Source organism: Photinus pyralis, unplaced genomic scaffold (assembly GCF_008802855.1).
Source record: "Photinus pyralis isolate 1611_PpyrPB1 unplaced genomic scaffold, Ppyr1.3 Ppyr1.4_LG9, whole genome shotgun sequence".
NCBI lineage: Eukaryota > Metazoa > Arthropoda > Insecta > Coleoptera > Lampyridae > Photinus > Photinus pyralis.
Window position 1 is genome coordinate 5,369,930 of NW_022170878.1, and position 25,146 is coordinate 5,395,075.

At 37.8% G+C, this 25,146-nt stretch overlaps 1 protein-coding gene across 3 annotated transcripts; it reads right to left on the reverse strand.

Annotated features, from left to right (window-relative positions):
• Positions 1-489: 489 nt before the first annotated feature.
• Positions 490-11,084, reverse strand: LOC116181528 (lysophosphatidylserine lipase ABHD12-like). Of its 3 annotated transcripts, none has more exons than XM_031501921.1 (7): positions 10,891-11,075; positions 10,740-10,840; positions 10,384-10,689; positions 10,086-10,333; positions 7,684-7,845; positions 7,463-7,578; positions 5,390-5,637 (listed from the first exon to the last, which is right to left on the reverse strand). In XM_031501921.1, exons 1-7 carry the CDS (start codon positions 10,938-10,940, stop codon positions 5,538-5,540), a joined length of 1,083 nt encoding a protein of 360 aa, XP_031357781.1. In that variant the 5' UTR covers positions 10,941-11,075; the 3' UTR covers positions 5,390-5,537. The 3 variants fall into 3 exon arrangements, 2 of the variants coding, with proteins under 2 accessions (XP_031357783.1, XP_031357781.1); XR_004147269.1 differs by having other exon boundaries at positions 5,619-5,637; positions 7,623-7,845; positions 10,891-11,084; XM_031501923.1 differs by lacking the exons at positions 7,463-7,578; positions 7,684-7,845; positions 10,086-10,333; ... (1 more) ...; positions 10,740-10,840; positions 10,891-11,075 and adding exons at positions 490-602; positions 648-778; positions 831-1,240; positions 4,931-5,307; positions 5,693-5,848 and having other exon boundaries at positions 5,353-5,637.
• Positions 11,085-25,146: the final 14,062 nt, after the last annotated feature.

Below are 25,146 nucleotides of genomic sequence, written 5' to 3' on the forward strand. Positions count from 1 at the left end.
TTCAAAAATGCATTCAAATACAGGGGGTTCTTTAAAAAATGTACCATTTCGGCGCCCTACTTCGTGGGCGCACCCTGTATAATTAAAAATATTTTTAAAATGTGGAGAATATTCAACCATATCATAATACAAAAGCACTCTATCGAAAAATCTTATCTTCAAGGCATTAAGTTACTCCGCGCATCGTCGACACACCCTGTACAATGAAAATCAGGTACCTAATTGAGATAAATGGCCGAATGCGGTTAGTTTGTAAGTTATTGACTTGGTTGCTGCGTGTATGTCTACGGACGTGTTGTTTGTAAACACCTTTCGTAACTGTGACTGCCGGGACTGTTCTTGAATCTCAACTATACGCTAGGAAATTCCGCACGAGCACCCATTGTTACCCGTCTCAGGTGTGGAATTCTGTTACATCATCACTATGTATTTAAATCTACAAACATATCATGTGTTCTTATAATTCTTTTGAAATCAGGACAGAAAGGATTGTGGTACAAAACTTTATTTACATTCACAATCAGAAAATACTGGGCAATAAAAAGGTCAGTCTTTAGGTAACGTTCAGTCGCTTATAGTTTTGTGCATCCTCCATGTGTTCTCTAAAAGCAAACCATACATTCACAGTTCCTCGTGAGAAATCCTACCTTATATATTCCGGTAGCATGGGAGCTTTATAAATCGCCCAATGCTGTAGGTGCAAATCCGCCTCGAATAAGTGCAGACGCACCACACCCTGAGTTGTTAAATTACGCTTCGCAATTGCGATATCGTACAGCTGAAACGAACGACGTTAAATTTCCGCGTTCCGTCGGCCCCTAAGCGCTTACCTTCACCGCCAATTGGTAAGGGATGATCTCGTCGTCTTTCGCGTGTAAAATCATCACGGGACAGTCGACGTTGGAAATGTGCGCGCTTATTTCGAATCGAAAACCATTGTTCCAAATCGGGTCGAGTATCGTGCTGTTAAACCACGGTAACCACAGCATCGCCTTCGCGGGAGGAAAGAGGACGGCTTCCTCCCGAAGAGTCGTGTACGGAGATTCCAAAATTAAACCGGCGGGTACAATGTTGAGATTGCGCAGTCTTGAGACGGTTAGGGTGGAGACGGCCGTTCCCATCGAATGGCCCCAGACGTATATATCGGCCGTGGTTCGATTACGTAGCCATTTGTATAGCTCGACGGTGTCCTGCACCAGACCCTCCTCGGTTAAGGGGGCGTCGGTGGAGTCCCCGTAACCTGAACCACACAGATTCTTTAGGTATCAATGTTTACAGTAAACACTCACTTCAAATCTGTACACGTGCTATCTATTACTTTTTTTTTATTATTTATAGGCCCGCCCACTATACATTTACCCCGAATCCAGATTAGCCGAACGATGTATGTGCTTGCCCTCGCTTATCTCGCATCGCGTGCTTTTAGCGAAAACGTACACGTTGTTATCACCAGACATATTTTCGTTCACGTTCGCTATTAAGCGGTTCAATAAAATACAAATTTGACAATACATTTTTTGGAAACGGCTGTAGCGTCCGCAGCCCTAAGAGTGCAAAAGACTTACAGTATTCCAATAACATAAAAAATTCAGGAGTCACATTTGGCATTTATGCGCAATAAGATGTTGAAAAACCCCATTGTACAAGGCGGTAACAAAATCGTACTTGAATTCCAAAGCCACCTTCCTGCGAATGGTGAACTACACATTGACAACCGCCCTAAATTGTATTAGCACCCTGTACTAATATCTTCAACCATGGTAAAGCTAACGCTGACGTCAAAAACTTAAGCTAAAGGAATTTTTCCAACTCGCAATTCTTATGAACGGCAATATCAATAAAACTTCTACATGAGAAAACATTACCCCTCCTCCGAATACGACCCTCAACTAATTCAAATTTATAAAAGCAAACACCCCAATAAATTGACAAGCAAGTAATGCAAAACAATTACATTACATCCTATGTTAATTACAATAATTACGAAACAATAAAAGATACATTTATTTATATTTGCGAATCAACACCAAAAACTATCCACGTGCTGCCGCCTCAGCTAAAACTTTCCACCCCTTCCTTTTCTCACTTGAGAAAAGCCGAGTGAGCACCCGCTCGCGCATCTGCTTTCTTGTGCAAATTTGAATTGACGGACTTCCCGCGAAAACATTCCCAGTGACGTAACGTAGTGTTTTTCTCCTCTAAAAAATTCATAAAACCGGGAACGATGTCATTAAAAAACTGCCACCAGGTACTAAGAGTTTTCCCCGAAAAATTCATTTCTTTAGCGGATTTTTTAAGAATTAAAAAATGTGCTACTGTTTGCGTTTTGTACGTCCGTCCGTACGGACCCACTTCTGCCGTTTCGAACTACTTATAGGGGAATGGTTCTAGAGTTTTGCAGTTGGTGCTTTTTTGAGCCGAATCAAATGTTTTCGTTATTTAGATTATTCCAACGACGCAACTCAACTACATTCTCAATCTAGCAAAAAAAATGACAAACTGTAAACAATTTAAAAAGGCGTTTGCTAACAAAACGGCGGCGATAGGTCCCTACTGCATTCACTATAAGAAGGTAGTAGATGGCGCTATGTTTGAAGCACACGCGGGAAAAATATAAAACGAATCCAAGCTTGGATTTTTGACATTAATACTAATGACAGTTCGACAGTTTAGTTGGCAACACAAACTACCAAACTTACAAAATTCGTCACGCGTTTTATTTTTCAGCGTAATACCGACTTGTGTTTGAACCAATCACAGTAAAGATGCTTTCTACCGCTACCTTCTTAAAATGAATAGAGTATATACGTACAGGGTGAGTCAACGATTGCGCGGAGTAACTTAATGCCTTGAAGATAGGATTTTTCGATAGAGTGCTTTTGTAAAATGATATGGTTGAATATTCTTCACATTTTAAAAATATTTGGATTTATACAGGGTGCGCCCACAAAGTAGGGCGCCCAAATGGTACATTTTTTTAAATAGAACCCCCTGTATTTGAATGCATTTTTGAATTCTACGTGTAATTGTACGTTTTTTTTTATTATATGGTTAATATCCCAAAAGCTAGTAGTTTTAAAGATAATTCGATTTTTAAGAAAAATTGGGCATTTGCAAGCGTCAGTATATTGTCAAAAATTATCACTTAAATTTTTATTGCAGGTTTTATATCTTTTATCCTGGGTTAAGTAAAAGTCAAATAAATACATCTACTATGAAACATTAAAAATATAGGTTACAGGGTGTTTTTTTTTGGTAGGTCCAAAGTTGCATAACTTCATATTAAAAAATCACACCTTTTTTAAATAGAACACCCTGTATATTTTGCTGTCATCATTTAGCTCCACCAAAAACCTTCAACTTTTGATGATAATGTCCTATACCTATCTCTGATAGTTTTCGAAATATCTTGGTTTTCCTGGGTTCTATATTCTAATCTTAAATAAGTTATATGTAATTTACATAATAGCCTGGTGGCCATGCAAAAAAAAGGCAATTTTTATCTATCTCGTCCAAAACAAAAATCATATCGATTAATTTATTTTTCAAAACAATTTATTTTAAGTCCAAAAACTGGAGAATAAGTAAAAACATTTGACTACAACGCAAATTTAATTTAACTCCTAATGTCATCCAGTCAGTGATATTGGTTTCATTTTTTTTCATATTCATCTCGATATTATGTAAATTAGAACTTATTTTATATTAAAATATAAAAACTAGGAAAACCAAGATATTTGTTTGTTTTACTATCAAATGTATTCTCTTGTTTTTATAGACTTAAATGAATTACTAGAAAAATGAATTAATAAATATAATTTTAGCTTTGAACGAGGCAGATAAAAATTGCCTTTTTTTGCATGGCCACGGCCACCTTACTATTATGTAAATTACATATAATTTATTTAAGATTAGAATATAAAAACCAGGAAAACCAAGATATATCGAAAACTATCAGAGATAGGTATAGGACATTATTATCAAAAGTTGAAGGTTTTTAGAGAAGGTAAAAGATGACAAAAAATATACAGGGTGTTCCATTTTAAAAAAGTGAGATTTTTAATATGAAGTTTTGTAACTTTGGATCTAGAAAAAAACACCCTGTAAGCTATTTTTTTAATGTTTTATAGTAGATGTATTTATTTGACTTTTACTTAACCCAGGATAAAAGATATAAAACCTGGAATCAAAATTTAAGTAATAATTGTCACAATATACTAACGCTTGCAAATAACCAATTTTTCTTAAAAATCGAATTATCTTGAAAACTACTAGCTTTTCGGATATTAACCATATAATAAAACAGACGTACAATTACACGTAGAGTTCAAAAATGCATTCAAATACGGGGGTTCTATTTAACAAACGTACCATTTTGGCGCCCTACTTTGTGGGCGCACCCTGTATAATTCCAAATATTTTTAAAATGTGGAGAATATTCAACCATATCATAATACAAAAGCACTCTATTGAAAAATCTTATCTTCAAGGCATTAAGCTACTCCGCGCAATCGTTGACTCACCCTGTACAATGGGTATAGGCCACTGGTCAAGAAATGCAAACAGCTGAGGGAGTAAACAACGCTCAGCATTGCCTTGATATATCAGTCCTCCTCTTCCTATGTACCAAGTTGAAGTTTTACACCATCATAGTCACACTACAGCTTCATCACTGGATTTTCGCACAGCGCCACCTAAACTTTTCCAACGGAACTTTGGAAGTATTTGCTGTTAGCTATCGTTTGTTAAAAAACAATAAATTGTGGAAGGTTCATTAGTCGTAGGACCCCCTCTTGCCACCTGTGCAATTTAATTGGAACCAATGAAAATAATTTACTGAAATTTTGTATAGATCAACCCCCTTTTTGATCCAGTTTTCATCCGACCGATATTTATATTTCCCCCGTGCAGTACTTACGACACCACTTACTTCGATAATCAAAACCGACGACGTGGAAGAACTTTGTCAGTCGTAAATAAACATCCAGGTGATACAAGCGATTCCCTCCGTTCCCGTGGCAGTGAAACAACACCGGATAATCGCCCTTGGCCAGCGCCTCTTCGCCATCATCCTGCGTAACATTTAGTAGTGCTTGCGGCAGTAAATGCCACACACCCAGCGTGATATCCTCGTTGACCGTAACGTAGAAGTTACGCCCGCCCGGTACGACGCCGCTCAAGTTGAACTCGTGTCTATTACCTGTAACCGGCTCGAAGAGAAACAGTCGCTGTATCTCGATCGATAGCATAAACGTTATCGGAAATCCGACGAAAACGGAAAGAAAGGCAATCACGAGAACTGCGAGGCTGCAAGGTTTTATTATTTCAGAAATTTTTTCCTCATTTACTCACACGAGCAGTACACAAATTAAGCAGCACCTCTTCGACGACATTTTTCACCATACTTAGCATGTAGAAAACTGGTTACAATAATTACATTGTGAAACTTAAATTACATAAGTAAATAAATGCTGGGTCAGCGATACTTTCCCATGTTACATAAAATGGGAAACGAATTATTTACAAATAATAGATAATTAGGTGACTAATTCTATTGGTCGCGCGACAGATGGCGCTGGTCGGTCTTGATTCGTTTTTCCTCCATTGTCGGAATTGTAGCAGTTTCTCAGGTGATTTCTGCGAATTGATAATAATAATTAATGACCTTGTTTACTCATTTCGTGCATATTACATTATGTTGAATGGCACAGGGTTCAAAGTTAGTTTTTCTATGTCGGATAAGGTCAGGTGGCCATGGTAAGTGGTGCCACGCCGTGTTTAACAATGATAGCCACCTTTGATCATTTATATTCTATAGATATAGCCTACCTTAAGGTGGCTACAGACTATGCATTTACGATGCGGGATTCGTCCGATTCGTTGTAGTTCGTAATAATTCGCAAACAGAGCATACAGACCTTCTCTTATATATATGATACAGACCATGCGTTTGTTAACAATTCCCAGGTGCATTTGAAATTATTACTGGTCTTGTTTTAAAATTGCATTTGTACTTGGTGACAAAATCACACCGGCCACATTTTAAATCCTTGCCAGAATACATGTCTTAACATAAGTTAGTTGTACTTTAAGACTGAATTTATGTTGGTGACGAAAGCGCACTGGACACACTTTAAATCCATGGTGCTCCTGTACGTCATAATTAGATTTATGATTCGTTGCATAGTCGCACTGGGTACATTTTAAATTGTTGGTACTCTCGTGTTAAAATGCTGTTGCGGATATGCGGTGTTCTACTTACAGTGCAAAATATATCTGTCTTTGTTAGGTAGGGTGAATTACAGTCTTCTTTGTGTCGTCAAGGGTTTTTAAAAATCCCCAAGTCCTTAGAAATCCTTAGTTGGATTTAAGAGGTTTGGCTTGAAGAGCTTTTATAAGTTTTAGATGTTTAAGATCTTTTAACAGTTACATAGTAGTCTCCAGGAGCCTCAAAAAGTCCTTGAGATTCTCTGTTACCTGTCGGAGCTGAGCATTTAAGAACTTTTGAGGGGCTCTAAAAGCCTTTAAGAAACCTTAAGGACCTTTGAGAGATTGTAAGATGCTTTATTGATGTTTAACAGTCATGGGACACCAATTGTTTCTAAGGGTTGTCAATGTTTCTACATTCGTTTAATGGCATTTTGAGCATCTAACAGTCTTTTGAGAACTCTGAAGGGTCTTTAAGGGCGTGATCTTTAAAGTGACTTGGATTTTGATTAAGAGCCTCTACCAACAAGAGCTTCCAAAAATCGCGGCCAAGGGTCTAGAGTTTTCACGCGTGTTCAAAGCCTCCGCTTCCAATCGACTTTTATAGTCCCAAGCTTTTATGGGTCCTTAAAAGTCATCGATCTTAAGAGCTTTTAAGAGGCGCAAACAGTCTCCAAGAGCCTTGCTCGATTTGTTACAGTCCCGGAGATTCTCTATTGCCATAGAGCTTTTGGTAGTCTTCGAGAGTTTTAAAGGGTCTCTCATCTCTCAGAATCTTCAAAAATATTTAAGATAAATCTTAGGGAGCCTTGAACATAAATACCTTTAGGTTCTTTGAAAATGTATAAGATACGTTATTGGTCTAGAGTTTAACTCTCTAACAGTAAACTATTTCTACATCTATTTAATCGCACACAGTGTCCAAGATCTCATTGAGTATACAAACATTTTTTAGTCCTTGAAGTGATTCGACCGTACACATCAGGGTGACCAAATCTGGTCGTATGGACTCTATAAGTGATAGAACCTCGTAGTTTCGATGTATCTCCACTAATTTCTTATGAGAAATTGCAAGGTCAATTCTGGTAGTTTGTGATGCAATTAGGGGCTGTGCGCATTAATTATGTTTAAAAGATGCACACATGCAACCTCAACTGATCATATTAATGTTACCCATTAGTTCCATTACACAACCCCCTTCTTAAGTATTTGATGTAAATTAAAACTTAATATAAATGAGGACTTTTAGGCTTACCTAATGTAGTTGCTCAGTTCGGGCGCCTTTCGGATCGAGTAGTGACCGCAACGCAGCTCTTCCGGTAGCAGATGTAACGTAACGGTTCGATTGTGTCGCTCGGCCACCTCGTACAGCTGCAAAATTCACCTCGATTTTCATCAAAGATCAAGCGGCCCACCTTTTTCGGCTGCGTGGAAAAGGCGAAGAAAGTGGGCGCCACTAATTCACTTTTTGGTTACCGTTTCGCTAAACCTGTACGGGTTGTTGCGATCGTCCTTGGCGTGAATGATCATTACGCAGCAATTCACTTCGGTCAGATGTCTGGTCGTGTTGAGTACGAATCGGTGCTCTTGTAACGAATCCAGCATGGTTGATTTATACCACGGTAGCCACGAAAAGAACTGAAATCAATGGGATTGCTCAATTTTTTATGATTTAGGTGGTCGAAATTGTTATCCTACATATACTTTAAGATTGCTAAAACCTTTGACTCCACAAATCAGAAATTTACCTAATCCCTAACGGATTCTGCGTCCCATATGAAACAAAAGATTTTTTAATAGATAATAATAAACCAACTTTTACGAAATTATCAAGACAAACTAAAATAAGTATATTTACATAGAAAATAAAGCGTACTGTAACGTAAATTTAATTACGTAATTTAATTATTTACAATTAACTAAAAATAAATGGATGACAGTCTTGAAATGAATTGAGTTATAACAGTTAAAATATTATTTATCACACAATACACAATTTATAACAGCGCGAACTATTTACTACTTCGGCGTTAAAATTGGAACTGACTGAAACACAATGATTTGCTTATATAGCGCATACGCCCCTATTTCTCGAACAAACCACGCCATATTTCCCGGAAAGAATGCGAATGCCTCACATCGTTACCACCGTAAATACAAACGTTCGCGTTCGTTTCTTATCGCCGATGACTAAACTTTTATGGCGCCTCGGTGTCTATTGGGATTTCTAAAATATTCGGTACTTAAACGTTTCCCCTTTTAAAACAAATGGAAAGAAATTCTTGTACGTAGTTATACAGGGTTTCGGGGGGGGGGGGGGTTCCTGGTCCAGTTTCACCAGAAGCACATTCTCGATCTTAGATCACTCGATTTTTTCTTGTGGGGGGGTTTTCAAATATTAGAGGGCTTTGTCGGTTTATAGGTTAATACGCCACTGATTACTAGCCCGCATAGATGGCGACACTGCTTACAACTAATTTCACCTATTCATTTCATGCATTGCGCACACGAATTTATAAATTAAGATGGACTGCTAATGATGAATTAACAAAATGACACCTACATGGGGGCCGCCATGAAGTGCACTCACTTGGCGCGAAATTTAAATCAACCAATAAACAAGCATTAACCCAACATTATAACCTCACGTTTTCTAAATAAATTACTGTGACACACATGCCATTTTCCAAGGCTGCAATAGTCTCAAAACTTGAGCACTAGGAAAATTCCCCTAGAAAATAACTAAAATGTGCACATAATGCGGCGCTCATGCTAGGGCCCTTTCTAAAGTCACTAGATATAGTACTGTCATGTTTTATAATAGTTATTTATGTATTAAGGGCATAATAGTGATGTTTATATTCTCGAGGGCGACGAGTTAAAAAGCACGAGGGTCTATGGCCCGAGAGCTTTTTAGTCGCCCGAGAGTATAGACATCAGTTTATGCCCGTGGTACATACACAATTTTATGTTTTAAAAATAGTTTTCTTCGTCAAAATTCGTTTACAAAATAATTCATTATGTTTGATCGAGTATGCGTGGTTCGAATTTGTTAATGTGATTGAAACCATCCAAACGTCAAACGTAATTTTAAATAATTCAATTCATCGTGAATGAGGAAGAAGTTTCAGAAACTATACGAAATAAGGTCAATCTTGTGATTTAGTAGGTACTGACAATTAATAATTGACGTTTCTAATTTTCAATGACCTGCAAATGTTTGTGTGTTTTGTCATTAAGTACAATGTGTTGCTATGGTGATACTTAATGCCCTAGGGCATAAAGTACGCCAGCGTATCACAGATATAAAATGTGTTATGATAGGTTAGTAAGACATAAAAATATATACAGATATCTCCAAACAGGTGGAACAATCCCTAACATTAAAGTTACTAGAATCTGGTAACTTCCTCCATTTTTGGGCAAAAATCATGCGTTCTCTCTCTAACACACGAGCCCAATGGATTGCGGTACTTTCTATATTTAGTGACTTTAGGCCATTTCTACCTCTATGCAACTGTTTGATCAGAAGTCCATCTTAATTTATAAGTTCGTGATTGCGAATGATTCCTTTGTGTAAAGTTGACGTAATAATTTCACTCATTAATTGAAGGTTGTGAACCGTGAACATTAATAAATATTGGCTAAATGTATAGAAAATCACTTACAACTACCGGCGCTTGTTAGTTATGCAGTAGTTCTTTGTACGTTTAGTAGGTAAGATGCACTGTGTCAAACTAACTAAAAAGATTTAGGTTAGGATTTCAAAATTTGAGATTAATTGTGCAAAGATCACAAATACTTACAGCAATCATACCTAAGGTGGAGGTTAGTGTCCGAAAAACGCATGCGGATTAGTAGATTTCCGTGCCATTTACTTTGTAAAACGGATTGAACTCCAACTGATCCCTGATTGCCGTAAACGGTGCTTCCAAAACTAATCCGTTGACGTACAGATCCTCTCGTTGCAGCTTCACGACGGCGTGAGTCGACAAGGCGGCGCCAATCGAGTGCCCCCAAAAAAACACGTCCGCATTGGTCCGGGCCCGCAGCCACTTGTACAGGGAGACGCAGTCTTCGACGATTCCGGTCTCTTCGGGAATTGCTTCGCTCGAATCGGCGTATCCTTGAAACACGCGTGTATACGTTTCGGGCGTCGCACACCCCCTCACTTACCTCGATAGTCGAACGCGATGACATGAAAAAATTTGCGCAAAACGTGATACATGTTCGCGAACTTGATGCGATTACCTCCGTTCGCGTGGAAGTAGACCACCACGGGAAATTTGCTATGTTTTAAGGCGTAGTCGTAATCGAATTGCTCAAAAAAGATGTACTCGTCGGCGAGCGCGTGCGGCAGCAGATGCCAAACGCCGAGCTGTACGGCCGAGTCATTACCGACCGACACCATCAGATTCCGACCGCCGTATATGTTGTACTTTTGAAAATTCGAAAACTCCGGCTCTTCGGGAAGCAGGTTGTCTGAAATCGACCGTCTCCGGGTACACGTCCACACGTGCGAAAGTACTTACGGGTGGGAAACACGAAGTATCTCTGCAGTTTTTCGGAATTTTGTATTGCCAGCGGTACTCCGAGAAGGATGATGAGGCAGGTCAGCAAGAAGGAGGCAAGTCTGAAAGGAGAGGTTCGGTTAAATCGGTCGCCCGCGTCGAACCGACTTACATAATTATCGTGCGAATGAGACATTTATGCCAAAACGTGCCGGACTGCATTTTTCGTCGCTTATAATTAACGCTAAATCTAATTAAAAGGTCTAAAGCGCTTAATTTCTAATTATATCACGCAAGGTAAACAATGCATCACATGATAAAAATAACCAAACGCGCTATTAGGAAGAGTTTACATTTGAACCGATTTTAACGTTAATAATTCATTAGCGATCTTTCCAAATTTTTGGAATTTTGTTGTTTTAGTAAAAATGATAATTCAAAAATTCCAAAAATCATGTATGTGAAACTGCGCCATCTATAGTCATCGGTGGTATCCTGATCGAGTACGAATTTGTTCGAAAAGAAAAAACCGGAACCGAAAAGAACGGGTACCAGTCCATAACCGATTGAGTTTATAAGCCTGGAACCGGAACAGATACCGATATCGTTATTATTAGTCCGAACCTAGATCTATCACCGTTGTTTTGTTTGCATTCGCCGTTTATTATTGTATTACCGTATGGCGATTGTTTTTTAATGTCGTTTTAAGTGTCGTTGGAATATTATTCTAAGAGGCAAAATGCGAAAACAAATTTGATTCGACTCAAAAAAGCACCAATATATTGAAATTCTTTTTTTTAGCGAATCTCTGCGTATAGGTTGGTTTTAAAACTACGCTAGAGCGAGCATATTTCGCACAAATACTGCCAAAAATGTGTTATTTTACGTTTGTGCCAAACTGTTGTACTCACTTCTAATCTCGTAGTTTAACGTAGATTTATACATCTTTGATAGAAATTGGATTTTACCGATCAATTCTGACTTATAAACGCACTTGCGACTGAACTGTCGAGATGATCAGCATAGGTATATTACAGAGGCGGTCTCTAAAGTAATCGTTTAGTAACAAAAAGTTCTAAGATTTTCACCGGCAAGTGCTCATTTTGCACCAATTTCTGTTAATTTTTCTATGTTCACCTTGGTGTCGTTTTTCGTAGACGCTTCTGAAGTTTTTTAGGCGCTCAAAGTCGCATACGATAGTCCCACGCCTCCTCTTTCGATCTCCGTACGATCCATCCGAGTATCTTAAATAATACCGGAATTATTAACTTTTCTTATAAAGGTGTGCAAAATTCAAGAAATGAAGATTTGCCCGTACGGCCAAAACCAAGCATTTTTAATAAAGGGATTTGGCTATTTCTGCAATCTACGCAGCCAATTGTATAAGATGGCATCCAAAAGCAGCCATTTTTGACAATTTTTTTCTTCGGGTATTTCGTCCAAGGAGTATTTTTGTTTTTTGCGAATATCACTTTTTTTGACAATTTCTATTCAGATTATCGTCTCCGGAATCTCGTTCGATATTTTACAAACTATACCTCCAATTAAAAACATGATGATTGCAATTTTGAGTGAATTTTAATTTTAAGGCCCCTAAAAGGTCACTTAGAGACCTCAAATTTCCGCGAAACTTTTGCACTTACTTAATTAGTTTAACCACGATTTTAGCAAAAAAAAAAACAGAATTAGTATAATTATTTTTCATGATAATGTCTGAAACAATCGGTATTTTTCGGTTATTTATTCCTTGTAGGTAAACAAGCTGCGCTTTGTGAGGGATAAATTTGTTTATTGTTTGCGAGAAGTTATTTTTAGCTTCCTAGCATGTGCTAGGTAGCTATTGCGATAGCTGTTTTTTGAACATTTCAAAATTTCATCAAATGTCGACGTTTTAGACCATTTTAAGCAACTTTTACGTACGTACGTTTGTTGGCAATTTTCTGAGAAAACGGCTCGACGGATTTTGTTGAAATTTTGTATATATGTTTTAGGCATACGCATACCGAACAGAAAAATAACGCCCCGGATTTTTGAAAAAAAATTTTGGAGCGCCGTAACGGCATCGAACTTTTTTTTTCAAATAGCAACCTAAAATTTTTATTCTATTATTTGGAAGACCTTATTTTCCTGTATACAACCTACAAAAAATTGGGCCGGGTTATATTATCAAAAAAACGGAGAAAAAAGCTTCCTAGCATTTTTCCCGTCTGTAAGTGCGTACATATGTTGGCAATTTTTGGTTTCAGCTAGGAAGCTATTCTGTCAAGAATTTGACACCTGGTTTGGGTATCACATTTCATTTTTGGGGTGTCATATTTCATGTCCAAAGACATCAAAGGTCAATGACCCCATTTGTTGTTTCGGCAAATCTTATTTTCAAGGTCATTCAAGATTAAATTAAACAAATGAAATTAAATTTTGTTGCTGTGCTCTTTTGAAGTCATTTTCAGTAACGAATGGTGCCCAAAGTTTTGCGTGTATATCATACTGGGTGACCAGGCGATTCACACATAATTGAAAAACAGGCTAAATATGACTTCGTTATTATTATTAAGGAATAAAAAGATTCAATTGAACAAAATTATTTTAAATCGATATAGTGACCAAATGTCCATTATTCATTCTAATATCTCCTAGCAGCTAAAAATCTATAGTTAAAATCACAGAACAAGACCAAAAATCCCATGAAACGTGACAAATTGTCGTCAATAAAGATATTGGCACTCTTTGAACAAACATAAGGTATCTCTATTTTTATGTCTTGCACTGAGATAATCGATACTTAAATATATCCACATCCATAAACATATATCCAACATTTTATTTATTAAAATAAATTAGGACACCAAACCTTAACAAGAAGTTTGTTCCTTGAAAAACGGTTTGTGCCCATTACAATAAGTTATGTAATGGCATATTTAAATTGTTTAGAAACAACTACTAGCACATTAATTAACATCGTTAGAACCGGTATGTTTTAAAAGGTGTCGTTTCAAGTTGCATTTGTCATTTGTCTTGTAATCACAATTAGCACATTTAAAATCTTTAGAAACTTTATGTCTTAAAAGGTGTCGTTTAAAGTAAACTTTAAGATTTGTCTTGTAATCACAATGAACACATTTAAAATCTTTAGAAACTGTATGTGTCAATAGATGTCTTTTAAAGTAAACTTTAACATTTGTCTCGTAAACACAATGATAACATTTAAAATCTTTAGAATCGGTATGACTTAAAAGGTGTTGTTTAAAGCTGGTTTTATACTTTGTCTCATAACGACAATGAGTGCATTTAAAATCTTTAGAATCGGAATGTCGTAAAAGATGTTGCTCAATGTTAGTTTTATACTTTGTCTTATAATCGCAATTGGCACATTTAAAATATTTAGATTTGATATGTTTTAAAAGGTGTTGTTTGAGACATTGCTTACTATTTGAACCGTAATCACAATGAGCACATTTAAAATATTTATAATTGGTGTGATTTAAAAGGTGTTGTTTAAAGTAATATTTGTTACTCGTCTTAAAACCACAATTAGCACATTTAAAATCTTTAGAATCGGTATGAATTACAAGGTGCTGTTTAAAGTTATATTTGTTATTTGTCTTATAATCACAATGAGCGCATTTAAAATCTTTAGAATCGGAGTGTGTTAACAGGTGTCGTATAAGACATTGTTTAATATTCGTTCCATAATCACAATGAGCACATTTAAAATTTTTGGAATTGCTATGATTTAAAAGGTGTTTTTTAAAATAGTATTTGTTATTTGTCTCAAAATTACAATTGGCACATTTAAAATTTTTAGAATCGGTATGTTTTAAAAGGTGTTGTTTAAATTGGCATTTGTTTCTTGTCTTGTAATCACAATTTTCACATTGTAGCAAAGTACCTTTCTGTGTTAAAATGTGCTGTTGAAGCACTTGCTTAACTTGCAGCTTACTATGTGTTGTTTGTTGAGCAAAGTCACATTCAGAATCCTTGGAAATTTCAGTTTTAATATTCCATCTACAATTATTTTCTTTTTGTACTTCTTCATTATCCAGTGATTTGGAGCACTGGGCAGTATTGGTACTTTCGTCCTTTATTGTAACCAATGCTTCGTTGCTTACTAAAATGTTATCTTGAAGATAGGAATTTATTTCTTCTTCTTGTTTGGGTTCGATTTTAACGAGTGGCACGAGATCATTGCCTGCCATATCTAGCATCAATTGTTATCAAGTTACGTTTTTTGTTCTGTGGTTTTTATTTAACAAAAAATGTCTACAGATGCGTAGTCTCTGGCTGTAGCTCAAGTACCTACCGGTAAAAGTTTCAGGACCTGAAATTCAGGTTCATTAGCATCTCAATAGTAATAATAATAATTATTATTATTATTATATAATTATATTATATAATAATGGCTAGACCCGAGTTCTCACAAGAAACACTGACCATAATAATAGTAAAAAAATTATCAATGAGGAAATGAAAGAACTTACCTCTGTAATGCTTGACTACGTAAAGGCCGTATTAGACGATGCAATTTTTATTGCAATCCTTGCAGCAACTATTGCTGCTATTATTGCAGCAATTATTGCAAAAAGATGCAATGATTACACTATGCAATTTATTTGGCAATTTTATTATACCCAATTCTAATCATGTATTGGTGCCAATGAAAGTGGAATTGGCATCACTGGGAAATACTTGAAAGCAACTTCACGTCTGTTGTAGACCAGGAAACGTGTGTTTTGTGACGATTCCTTTGTTGAAGGCCGTGCAATTTATTATTTATATTTGCACGCACTTATTCACACTCAGGTTCGTTAAATTCATTGAGCCTGGTCCAAAAACGTCGTCGTCTTCTTTGTTTCTTTTTTTTAAAGAGCAACAGCAGACGCAATAACTAAAGATGCGGCAGCAATATCCATTTTTGAATTCCTCGTAAATAGGTTATTTCAGTTTTAACTTTAAATAACAAACCTGTATATAGCATAAGGGGGTAATGTTCTCCAGTGCATACCACTTTATTTTTTTTATAAATTAAATGTTACTAAAATATTTACCAAATTGCAAGAAAAATAGCACAAGTTCTATAACCAGAAAATTGCAGAATGTCTTGCTGCAATATTTGGCGCAAGAAATTGCACGTGCAATTTTAACATACACGGAGCAATTTTTCGTGCAATTTCTTGCGGCAATGAATTGCTGCAAAAATTGCAATAAAAATTGCATCGTCTAATACGGCCTAAAACAATTGATACCACAAAGGGTAGCGACTTCTATGCCAATGCCTACAGAAGTTTTTCAGATCCCAGAGGCAATGGACGACGAGTCCAGGGGTGCTAAAAGAAAAACAGATCTTATGAGAACGCTATCTACAAATTCAAGTATTGAATCTGTAGACGACAAGGCCTTGGCGGAGGCCAAAAACCCAAAAAAGAAAAAGGGATGGCCCAAGGGCAAGCCGAGAAAGCCCTCTAGTAGGCCAGGATCAGAATCGGAAGCTAGTTGTGATATTGATTGTGATAGATCGAAGTAAATAAATAAAATCTAGATATCTGTGATAATTCGATAAGTGATATTTTAAATATTATCTACTGTACATATTTATTTATTTATTTGTGTTTAATTGTTGTCTATTATTGATGCTCGATCCTACCAAATATTAAAAAAAAATTCCAATTAAAAATTATACAGTGGAATTGCCGGGGATTAATACACAATCAAAATGAATTGCGGTTGTTAATACAAGAGCATTCCCCAATGGTTATCGTTTTGCAAGAAACACATCTAAAACCAAGAAGTACCTATACCATGAAGTGTTTCGATATTATAAGGAAAGACTTTAACTCACCTGATAGGGCATGTGGCGGAGTGGCACTGGCAATCCGCACAGGTACGCCGTATAAGAAGGTTGAAGTAGCAACAACATACCAAGCTGTAGCGATAAACCTAGATATAATTGGAGTATAATGAACTTGAAGTAGCAACAACATATATCTAAGCTGTAGCGATAAACCTAGATATAATTGGAGGTTTTGCACTGTGTAATGTATATCTACCAAACACAAGTTACGATGTTAGAGAAATCGAACGTATTATTCAGCAACGCCCAACACCTTTTGTGCTCGTAGGGGATTTTAATTCTCATCATACCGTTTGGGGTTCAGCAACGAATGATGCCCGTGGCAAAGAGCTCTTAGAGCTGATAGAAGATAAGGATCTTAGTATCCTAAATGACAACACGCCGACCTTTTTCAACGTCCGATCAGGTACTTTTGACTCGATCGATCTGTCTATATGCTCCCCGACCATGCACACTTACCTTAAATGGGAGGTGGAGAGCGACCTCTTCAATAGCGACCACTACCCTATCGTTATCACGATTGGAGATGAGAACCCTCCCATTAGGGCAATATCGAATTTCAAAATCCGGCAAGCCGATTGGAAGGCTTTTACAAAGAAACTCGTTCCTCCCGAAGAGAGTAATTTAAGCCTCGAAACACTCACCGCTTCAATCCTGAACGCCGCGGATGGCAGCATCCCGAAAACGAGACCATGTAACGTTACCCGTGTAGTTCCGTGGTGGTCGCCTGTAATAAAACAAAAAATCAATATAAAAAAACAGGCCCTAATGCAATTCAAACGACATCCTACGAATGAAAATTTGGTCGAGTTTAAAAGGAGAAGAGCGGAGTGTCGACGGCTGATTCTGGACGCCCAAAGAACATCTTGGCAACGTTACGTGTCCAGTATCTCGCCAGATGTCACATCAAGCGAGGTATGGGGGAAGATCAGAGCAATATCCGGCAGACCTCAGACCAGACATCCAAAATTCCTGCGCGGTCCAGACGACACGATAGTGAGCAATCCACAAGAAATAGCCGAGATCCTTGCCGACTATTTCCACCGAGTCAGTAGCTCGGCAAACACTCTGAATCAGCAAAAGAAAATAGAGAATCCAGAGTGATCGACTTCGACACCGATGAGCATCTGGAGTACAACGATCCATTTACTACAGAGGAACTAGAAATCGCCATTCGGAGCACAAAGTCTTGTGCACCGGGTCTTGACGGCGTACATAACGAGATGCTTCGCCATTGTACTGATGACCTGAAAAAGAGTATTTTAAAATATTTTAACGTTTGCTGGCAAAAACATACTTACCCCCGAGAATGGAAGAAAGCCATCATAGTCCCGATACCGAAACCGGGGAAGGACCCCCTACTCCCTGTAGTGTTAGTTAAATATGGGGTTGGTACTGGTGACTGTCAACGAGAACAGTTGATAACTTCGTGAGAGTCTTAAGTGTAATGTCGTTGTCTATTGTCAATGTGTAAGAAATGACTCTTATAATAATAATCATAATTGCTGTATGCATTTATTATTAAAGTCCATTTTAGTAAATTCCTGCAGTTGTTAATGTAACGGATCGATCCCTCATATGACACAACACTCCCGAAGCACTATCGCCCAATCAGCTTAACTTCCTGCCTGGGAAAGTTACTAGAAAAACTAGTGAATGTGCGTCTCCAATCGTTTTTGGAGAGTAGTGGAGTACTGGTACCGTATCAGGCCGGGTTCCGTAGAGGGCGATCGACGATCGACCATCTTGTCGGGCTCGGCGATGAAATCCTGCGGGCACTAGACCAGCGCAAACACCTTGTGGCGGTATTTTTCGACATTAGAGGAGCATATGACATGACGTGGAGACAAGGCATTGTAGAAAAAATGTACAACTACAATCTACGCGGAAATTTACCCAAGTTTGTACAATCGTTCCTCGAGAGACGAACATTTGCCGTCAGGATTGGTGATGTCCATTCTGGAGACCGCGTGCTGGAGAACGGTGTCCCGCAGGGTTCCACGTTGAGCTGCTCACTTTTCGCTATAGCGATAAACGAGATTGCCCGAGGAGTTACGAGAGATATCGACAAACGCCTTTACGTCGACGATCTCATGATAAGTTGTCCGAACGAGACGGTCGGTGGTGCGACGCGAAAACTTCAGGTCGCCATTGAGCGTATATATAGAAACGCGAGCGAAGTTGGATTCGTGCTCTCGGAAGAGAAGACGAAGGCACTGCATTTTTGCCGGCTCCGTAGGCCGCACTATGATCCCGTACTGTTCATGAACGGCCGAATCATTGAAGTGTCTCGGGAAATCAAATTTTTAGGCCTGGTTTTTGACAGTGAGCTTAGGTGGACTAGTCACGTTGAAAGCCTATTAACATCATGTCGAAAACTCTTAAATATCATGAGGGTACTCGCCCATCACAGGTGGGGAGCTGATCCCAAGACACTTATCGATATATATATATATAATATAAGGCACTGATACTTTCGAAACTAGACTACGGATGTAACGTCTACTCCACCTGTAACAACACTTTGCTAGGACAACTCGATAAAGTCCAGAACCTCGCACTGAGGTATTCACTCGGAGCCTTTCCGACGAGTCCGATCGACGCCCTTCACGTCGAGGTAAACGTTCTTCCGCTGTCCCTGCGTAGAAAGCAAATCTCCGCGCTGTATTATTTAAATGTGTTGTTAAACGACAACCACCCGAACCACCGAATACTCGTGAATCAATCGGGAACTGCGCGATTGAATAACTGTAGATCTCTGGGCATGCGAGCGAAAGAAGTTCTGGAAGAATTAGATTTAGATGTGGTAGATTTCACGGACTCGACCAAAAAATCGCGGCGGATGATTGATGGGGGTCGGACTCGACCAAAAAATCGCGGCGGTTGATTGCTGGGGGTCAAGTGAAAAACAAGTGGGAGGGAATGTGAACAGAGGCAGAAAGGAAACTGAAGAAGATTAAACCAAACCCAGGACCATTACTGCATGTAAAGTTGGGAAGATACGCTCTAACGAAACTATACAGATTGCGGATAGGGCACACCGCCCTTACGCATAGTTTCTTGCTGATGGGAGAGAACGCTCCCGAATGTGAGACATGCGACGTTGCCTTGTCGGCGGAGCATATACTATGTGATTGCACACAATACGACGCACAACGCGTTACCTTTAATATTAAAAGGAATTGGGAAGACAACCTGAAAGGAAGAGATGAATGTGTAAACACAATCAATTTTATGAGAAACATCGGTATATTGAATAGGCTATAACCGTCAAAATATGCCAATTCGAAAAGTGAAGTAAGGCTAATGGCCACAGAAGCCGAGGCTAATGGCCACAGAAGCCGATGCCTAAAAAAAAAAAAAAAAAGTAGTAGGAGAGGTGGTAGACATTTTTGGTTAAGCGGGGCTAACACCTTGCCAGGCGCCTTCAAAGTTTGAAAAAAGAATGTATGCCCAGTCGAGTATCTGAATGCGTAGGAAGTAGTTAGTTATTAATGTCATCTGAATTAGTTGTAATTGTATCATGTTGAAATTTTCACGTTTCTTATGCCGAAATAAAGACAATTCTCCTGAAACTCTCGTAAAAAGTGATCAAAGTACACTATATTTATTGCGGCCAGTATACACTTCAAATCAGGAGTCCCTTGGCCCTGCGTCATTGATTTGTCAATCAATTTCAGACAAGTTTTTTTTATCGATTTCGCATACTTAATAGTTGTTGCAGCGTTTTAGTGTATATCTGCATATGTCTGAAATTAATTCACAAATTAATGACATTATTTTTTTCAAATTTTGAAGGCCCCTGGCAAAGTGTTATAACCCCGCCACTTCTCAGCCAGGTCTGCATTTCTGTGTTTGGGTATTATTGGAGAAGTGTTGGACAAGTTTTCAGCGTGCCTCAAATACCTACCCAAAAATGTCTACCAGACTATAGCGTATAGATGGGTTTTGCCCTAAGCGGAGTTCTATCAGCGTTTTCCGGAACTAATGAAATACACATTTCATCTTTTGATATATTTTTTTGTAACTTCCGTTTGATGTTTGGCTTCTTTGCCATCATTGTCCGCCTTCTTGTAATCTTCGGCTTTAATTACCATCCCCCACTTCTTTCCCTTCACTTCGGCTCCATCGTTTATTTCTTGGGACTCGCCGCAGATGGGCGCACGAACAATACAAGCTCTTCTTAGTCGCCCATTACTCTTGCCATCATTGAGTTTATGTTCTTCGAGTTATAGCAAAACGCAGTTCATCTTGTTGCCTTGATCGGTATTTCCCGTATCTAAAACATGCACAATCTAATCTTTTATCTGCTATTCTCGTAATATTTATCACAATGCCACTCGAAAAGGCATAAACAATTTAAAATCAAACCAAAATAATAATCTCAAGGCAAGGCTATTCCTATAGCACTCCTTTTTCTAGTAAACCCAACAATGGCAAGAAATGCCAGAAAATCTGAGACCGAAAAATTGTCACAAAATGAAATTAGATTTTGACATATTAATAGAAGAATTTTTGCCAACGCCGTCACTTTTTAATTCATCGACTGTTTAAAAGGATTGTTCAGTATTAAAAGACCGTGAGAGCTCCCAAAGAGCCTTTTAGAAACTCGAAAAATGTGTGCGTTTATTAGTCTGTTCAAAACATGTCTAGGAACTAAAGTAGCTCTTTTTTCCGTCAAGACTTTTAGAAACCCTAGTAGAAGTGTGCCACATTTTCCGCCATCTTGGATTTGATTCCCAGAATTAATTTAATTGGCTGGGCCAAATTGATTCGCGGTTGCTTTTTTTCGAAGGTGAATTGAACGTTGTGGGGGGTAAATAAATAAACCGACGAGTTTCCACAAGTGAGCAAATGTCTACTTTTAATTCTAATATCTCCTAGCAGCTAAAAGTAGAACATAAAAAAAAATCTATAGAGCAAGATATAACAATCTCGGGAAATGTGACAAATTGCCTTCAATATTGACAGGCTTTGAACAAACGTAAGGCGTCTCTATCTTTATGTCTTGCACTGAGATCCACAAACATATAGCCAACATTTTATTAACGTAGATTAGGACACCCTCCCTCTCATGAAGCCACACACACACTATACAATTAAATGATTACCTTAAAGAGAAATTTGTTCCATGTAAAAACGGTTTGTGTCCATTAAAAAATGTTGTTTAAATTAATGAGCACATTTAAATTCTTTAGAAACTATGTGTTAAAAGGTGTCGTTTAAAGTACACCTTAACATTTGTCTTGTAATCACAATGAACACATTTAAAATCTTTCGAATGGCTATGCTTTAAAAGGTGTCGTTGAAGACATTGTTTATTATTTGTTCCATAATCACAATGAGCACATTTTAAATCTTTCGAATCGGTATGTTTTAAAACATGTTGTTTAAAGTAGTATTTGTAATTTGTCTCGTAAGGACAATTAGCACATTTAAAATGTTTAGAATGGGTGTGTTTTAAAAGGTGTCGTGTAAAGTAGTGTTTGTAATTTGTTTTATAATCACAATTAGTACATTGGAAATCTTTAGAATCGGTATGTTTTAAAAGGTGTCGTTTTAAGTTGCATTTGTCATTTGTCTGGTAATTACAATTGGCACATTTAAAATCTTTGGAGACTTTATGTCTTAAAAGGTGTCGTTTAAAGTAAACTTTAAGATTTGTCTTGTAATCACAATGGACACATTTAAAATCGTTAGAAACTGTATGTGTCAAAAGATGTCTTTTAAAATAAACTTTAACATTTGTCTTGTAATTGCAATTGACACATTTAAAACCTGTCGAATCGGCATGACTTAAAAGGTGTTGTTTAAAGCTGGTTTTATACTTTGTCTCATAATCACAATGAGTGCATTTAAAATCTTTAAAATCGGTATGCTTTAAAAGGTGTTGTTCAAAGTTAGTTTTATACTTCGTTTTGTAATCGCAATGAGCACATTTGAAATATTTAGAATTGGTATGTTTAACAAGGTGTAGTTTAAGACATTGCTTACTATTTGTTCCATAATCACAATGAGCACAATTAAAATCTTTAGAATCGGTATGATTTAAAATGTGTTGTTTAAAGCTAGTTTTATACTTTGTTTCATAGTCACAATGAGCGCATTTAAAATCTTTAGAATCGTTATGTGTTAAAAAGTGTCGTTTAAGACATTGTTTATTATTTGTTCCATAATCGCAATGAGCACATTTAAACACTTTGGAACCGGTATGATTGAAAAGGTGTTTTTTAAAATAGTATTTATCATTTGTTTTGTAATCACAATTAGCACATTTAAATGATGTAGAATCAGTATGTTTTAAAAGGTGTCGTTTAAAGTAGTATCTGTTGATTGCCTCGTAATCACAATTAGCACATTTCAAACCCGTATGTTTCAAAAGATGTCTTTTAAAGTGGTATTTGTTGCTTGTCTTGTAAGTACAATTGGCACATTTTAGCACATTACATTTGTGTGTTAAAATGTGCTGTTGAAGCAATTGTTTAACTTGCAGCTTACTTTTTGTTGTTTGTGGATCGAAGTCACATTCAAAATCATTGGAAACATGATTCCATCGACAATCAGTTTGTTGTCCTTCTTCATTATAAAGGGATTTGGAGCACTGTGCAGTATTGGTGATTTCGTTCTTTATTGTAACCAATGCGTCGTTGCTAACTAAAACGTTTTCTTGAAGATTTGAATCGATTTCTTCTTCTTGTTTTGGTTCGATTTTAATGAGTGGTGCAACATCATTTCCGTCCATATCTAGTATCAATAACGTTATCAAGAAATGTGTTCTTGTTTATCAAAAATATCACACAATACCAATTTCTAACCAATCCCGCCCTTAGAGTGTCTTACTCTGAGATCACACCCTATTTTATAACTATTAACCATTAATATTGAATAAAAACACTATTTTTATTCAATGCTTAACATATACTAGCTTTGGCTGTAGCTCAAGTACCGGCAAAGGTTGCATTCGTCATTCGATAACAATCTTAATAGTAATAAGACGTAAATACGAAATTGTTGCATAAATCACGTATTCAAAGCACGACAGCAAAAAACGCTTAAAAGCAAGTTGTAAAACAAAGAAATGCTTGGATTGCAAGCAGATAACAAAACAAGGTAGCTGATGTACATCCGGTGGCTCATCTTTGGTGCAATAAAACCCTTTTATTAAATTAAAAGCAACATGGAAATAGCAACTCATATCCCACATAGATTCTAAACCGAAGAGTTTTCGTTAGCAGAGTCCCGTCTCTGTGGGCTTGTGACTTGCCCCTCGTGCGGGGCCTACAGTACAGTTGAGATTCGAGATCACGAAAGTGCTTGTAATTCGCTACAAGAAACAAATCCAATTAATGCTTAATAAAAAATGACCGATTTCATTAATAAAATGCCATTTTGGGCGCCATTTAATTAGCATAGATAGGTAGGGATTATTCCGGAGATTTTTGAGACCATTCGGTTTTGAGCCGGCGTAGCACATAGTGCTAGTAATCCAGAAATAAGCATTCGGGTTTTGCCTCCTCATAATTTTTGATCTCTTCAAATTCTAAAAATTAGTACGGCCAGAATCCACCCAACCTCATTTTTCCCCTCTCTGTAATCCTAACAACGCGTCGGTTCTTTTTAGCGCATTTTTGCAAAAAATTTTTTTTGTAAAAAGTAGCTTTTAATCTCACTTTGGCTGGCTGGCTGGCTGGCTGGCTGGCTGGCTGGTGGCTGGCTGGCTGGCTGGCTGGCAGTAAATGCGCGCCCGTAGAAAAACGCTTGTAAAAAGACAAGGAGTGTACATGTAACTATCGGGGCCGTGTAATTAAGAACGTTAGGGATGGGGCTACAAGATTTGGAGTCGACGACATCTGGACGCCATCCCCGAGCGTATTATACTAACCTGGAGATTTTTCAGTTTTTATCTATCTTCTTCTACAGTTTTTCTCCGATTGTTTTCAAATTGGTGTCGTCGGGAAGATCTTGTCAACGCGCACAACTCCTGCGTGGCGGAATTTTGTTTTTTTTCCTAGGGGCGAAATAAACCACCTTTTGCGCGGCGCGCTTCGAGGGGTAGTCGACTTTGGGCGCCCAAAAGTTTCTTACAGCGCGAATCGCGGTCTCTCTTTCTCGTGTCACTAATAGAAGGTCGAGCTATGTGAAGTACCCAAAAGTTGAATACGATTTTATGCCGGGATTTTAGCGAAATCTACCAAAATGTGAATTACGAATGAACGGGACGTCGGAACTGTGTATCGACAAAGGGAATGTGGTAACCCCCGACGAGATCTTACTGATGGTGGAGTCGAAACTTCAAATCCGAATTGTTGCGGGTGATCAGAAGTGGGTGTCGACAAAGGGAATATGGTAACCCCCAAAGGATTTTACTGATGGTGGAGTCAAAACTTCAAACGCGAATTGCAAGTGCACGGTAAGTGAGAAAATGGTACCGACAAAGTGAACGTGGTAGCTTTCGGCAAGATCTTATTGATGGTGGAGTCAATATTGGCTAATAAAACACTGATCTGCCACACAAAAATGCGCTGAAGTCCCTTCGATCTCACACGAGGACTTTGATCATTTTTTATCTTCTCTGGTTGC

Excerpts from the sequence above, each read along its gene's own strand:
- LOC116181528 (XM_031501921.1), bottom strand. The coding sequence starts at position 10,940 with ATGCAGTCCGGCACGTTTTGGCATAAATGTCTCATTCGCACGATAATT. Across the intron at positions 10,841-10,890 it reads CTCATTCGCACGATAATTAT|ACTTGCCTCCTTCTTGCTGA; the intron begins GTAAGTCGGTTC and ends CTCTCCTTTCAG. Across the intron at positions 10,334-10,383 it reads CATCGCGTTCGACTATCGAG|GATACGCCGATTCGAGCGAA; the intron begins GTAAGTGAGGGG and ends GCGTGTTTCAAG.